The sequence below is a fragment of the Doryrhamphus excisus genome, chromosome 3 (assembly GCF_030265055.1).
Source record: "Doryrhamphus excisus isolate RoL2022-K1 chromosome 3, RoL_Dexc_1.0, whole genome shotgun sequence".
In the NCBI taxonomy this organism is placed as follows: Eukaryota; Metazoa; Chordata; class Actinopteri; order Syngnathiformes; family Syngnathidae; genus Doryrhamphus; species Doryrhamphus excisus.
In genome coordinates, this window is record NC_080468.1 from 22,143,617 (window position 1) to 22,146,995 (window position 3,379).

General features: G+C 38.4%; 1 protein-coding gene across 1 annotated transcript; it reads right to left on the bottom strand.

The window, feature by feature from the left end:
- Positions 1 to 2: 2 nt before the first annotated feature.
- zgc:103586 lies at positions 3 to 3,361 on the bottom strand. The gene is made up of 5 exons (XM_058066221.1): positions 3,240 to 3,361; positions 3,019 to 3,135; positions 1,242 to 1,353; positions 1,115 to 1,172; positions 3 to 1,027 (listed from the first exon to the last, which is right to left on the bottom strand). Exons 1-5 carry the CDS (start codon positions 3,244 to 3,246, stop codon positions 914 to 916), a joined length of 408 nt encoding a protein of 135 aa, XP_057922204.1. The 5' UTR covers positions 3,247 to 3,361; the 3' UTR covers positions 3 to 913.
- Between the last annotated feature and the right edge of the window lie 18 nt (positions 3,362 to 3,379).

Consider the following 3,379-nt stretch of genomic DNA (forward strand, 5'->3'; position numbering starts at 1 on the left):
GTTACATTGTGTTTGTTGATAAAACCATTTCATACAGAATGTTACAAAAGCGACTACTGCTATATAGCGACTATATGGTGTCGAATTTGGGGGAAAACTTTATTCCCTTCACAAACACTAACTTTCACTCTTTGCCACGTGAGACCTGAATGCGGTCTCGCAATCACAACAGGAAAAAGCGGGGAAACCCCTGTCCCTCGCGCCCACCCCTCCGGGTGGCAACCACTCTCCTATCGATCGTTCCGGAGTGAATTATGTACCGGCAACCAAGCACGACAGTATTATATTTTTTCACAGGACAATAAAGAAGCAACACTTGGTCACAATGTAAAGTGTACAGCTTGGACAATAATGTGAATTTACTGTTCTCTTAAAATAACTCGACACACAACCATTAATGTATAAACAAGGGGTGTTAAACTCATTTTCAACATGGGGTACATCACAGCTGTGTTGGCTTCTCATCAGTTCATGCTCAAAGACTAGATAGGACAGCTCTCAATTGAAGGGATAGCTCAAGAAATATATTCTCTCATGTACTGCAGGTACGCCCCAAACGAGACTGGTCCCACCCATAATTCTCCTATTCTCCCAATGACAATAAAAAAAACCACAGGAAGTAGAATCACAATCAACAAATTAAAGGCAAAAATCAAGTAAAAGTAAAAATATATATCGGTATCAGCAAAACTGGCCGTGTATTTATGGGTCAACGGCAAAATTTGCAGTATTGATCACCTGTTCTGACATACTCAAAATGCTAATAATAATAATGATGGAGAGGAAAGTGTGTAAAAATACACAGAACTAAAATATTAAACCCAAAATAACCACAATGTAAACTATAAATAAATTCACATAGGCTTCTTCCATGTTTAATTCACTGCAAATATGTTGGCGTTACGGCAAACTGTCAGTTCTTTGTGAGGTGGGCTGGGGAAAAGGCAGAGGGCAGCAGCTCAGTCAGGCTGCTTTCTTTGTACGATCCATCTGGCTTTGTCAAGTAGATGGTCCACTCTGACCCAAACTGATGAGACAGAGTAATATGATAGCAAAGAGTAAGGTTTACTTAAGCGTGCAATCGGTCAACTAAACGAGAAAAGAGATGCGTCACCTCCATGAGAACCTGTCGACACGCTCCACACGGTCCGACAAAACTGTCTTTGACATCGCTGCAAGAAAAGGGGTGGATTATGTTGTGGGTGGATGCATGGGAATGTGGCATGGAAGGATAAACAAACCATGTGACAGCAATTGCAGTGAAGTGTTTGTGTCCCTCTGCCACGGCCCTCTGGATGGCTGTACGCTCAGCACACACCGTCAGACCGTAGGATGCATTCTCCACGTTGCAGCCTAAACAAAGGCAGCAATATAATAACAATGGTAATGGTTTAATTTCATTTGAACATGCATCAGATTACAATTGAATGCATCACATAATCAGTTCACAGTTCCACATGTCAAAAAGGAGTAGGAAGAAGCAAAGCTTATTAAATCCTACCCCTCCATCTCGTACTTTTACAATCAGTAACTGTTACATTTGTTCACTTCCTGCTTTCAATAATACAGTTTAAGTTTTTTTTTTAAATAATGTACCTCGTACCGAAGTATGAGTTAATATGAGCATCCAATGACATAATGGGTACCATAGTAAGTGTCAATATAGTGATATATATAGCACATCATGACTGGTTCAAGACTCTTCATCCTTGTATTTAGCAAACATCAACTGCATGTATTGTTTCTTGAATTGGCTCATCGTTGTGCATTGATTGAGTTCCTTACTCAATCCGTTCAATAGTTTGATTCCACATACTGAAATGCTATGGCTTTTTAATGTAGTCCTAGCATAGAAGTGTTTCAAATGTAGTTCTTCCCTGAGATCATATTTCTCCTTTCTTGTAGAGAAGTATTGGATGACATTTTTAGCTAATTAATTATTTTTAGCCTTATGCATTATTTTAGCTGTTTGAAGATGAACTATATCAGCAAGTTTAAGTATTTGTGATTTTAGAAATAAGGAGTTAGTATGTTCTCTGTGGGCGGCATTATGAATTATCCTTACTGACCTTTTTTGCAGTACATTTAGCAAGTGAAGATTGCTTTTATAGTTATTACCCCATATTTCCACACAATAAGTAAGATATGGTAGAACCAGAGAGTAATAAAAAGTCTGGAGTGATTTCTGATTAAGAACAAAATTTTGCTTTGTTCAATACTGAAATATTTCTGGCCACATTATGTTGTATATTTGTAATATGAGGTTCCCAGCTCATATTTTCATCCAGAGTGGCCTGGACGGATAGTCGGCTCCATCGTAATATCAATAGTTTCCACGCTAAGGGTTGTAGCCATATTGGATTGATACTGGTTTTCACAAATACATCTGTTTTTTGTTGCGTTCTTAATATTGTTACATTAATATATTGTTAAATTGTTTTCAAAAATAATATGTCAAAATGATTTTTAGATAAACAAGAGTATTTTATGACTAATTCCTCAACCATTTGTACATAATAAAAGGTCATTGTCACATCTTGGCGTTGTGGTGTTGTGAGGATGACCCCAAGATGTACAAAGCAGGAACCGATTACAAGTAAAATGTATTTAAAAAAAAAAAAATAATAGCTGCAGTACAGCGGCATGAACTCAGCTAAGACAGGTTTGAAACAATTCAACAAACTACACACCTAAATAGACTAAATAGAAGGACAACACAGGTGCGAGTGATAAAGTGAAAAAGCAGAGCAGGCAAACACAGACCAGGCAAAACAGGAAGAACTACCAAAATAAGAGCCAAAAATCATCACAATAAAACACAGGGCAAAGACTAAACAAATATTTGCATAAACAAACAATATATACACAACAATATAAAACAATGTACCAACATTGATTGATATCACCATATTATCAGTAAAATTATACTAGTAATATTACCATTACTAGTCCGATATCCCCCTGCATCCATGTTGGCTCAATCTGTCCCATCCAGCACTCATTAGAGGCTGTTCATACCTGTAATTATAGCACCATCTGTCGTCAGTAAGGCAGCACCAACAGGGAAGCTGCTATAAGGACAGTAAGCCATGTCCCGGGCCTGAAGACATCTTGAAATGAGCTCCTTGACCTTATCTGCTCACACACACACACACACACACACACACACAACCACAAATAAGTCACACACTCAGAAGAGGAGGCAGATTTCAAAGTAAAACAAAGACGCAGACGCTGACCTGCCATGAAGAAGAAGAGAGTGGGGGAGAATGGTGCAGGTTTGCAGGTTGTGCAGAAGGACAAGGGAAGAGTGAAGGTTAATGTTTTACACCAATGCTATCTTAGTTAGCTAACTTAGTGGACATCTCAGTGTGTATAT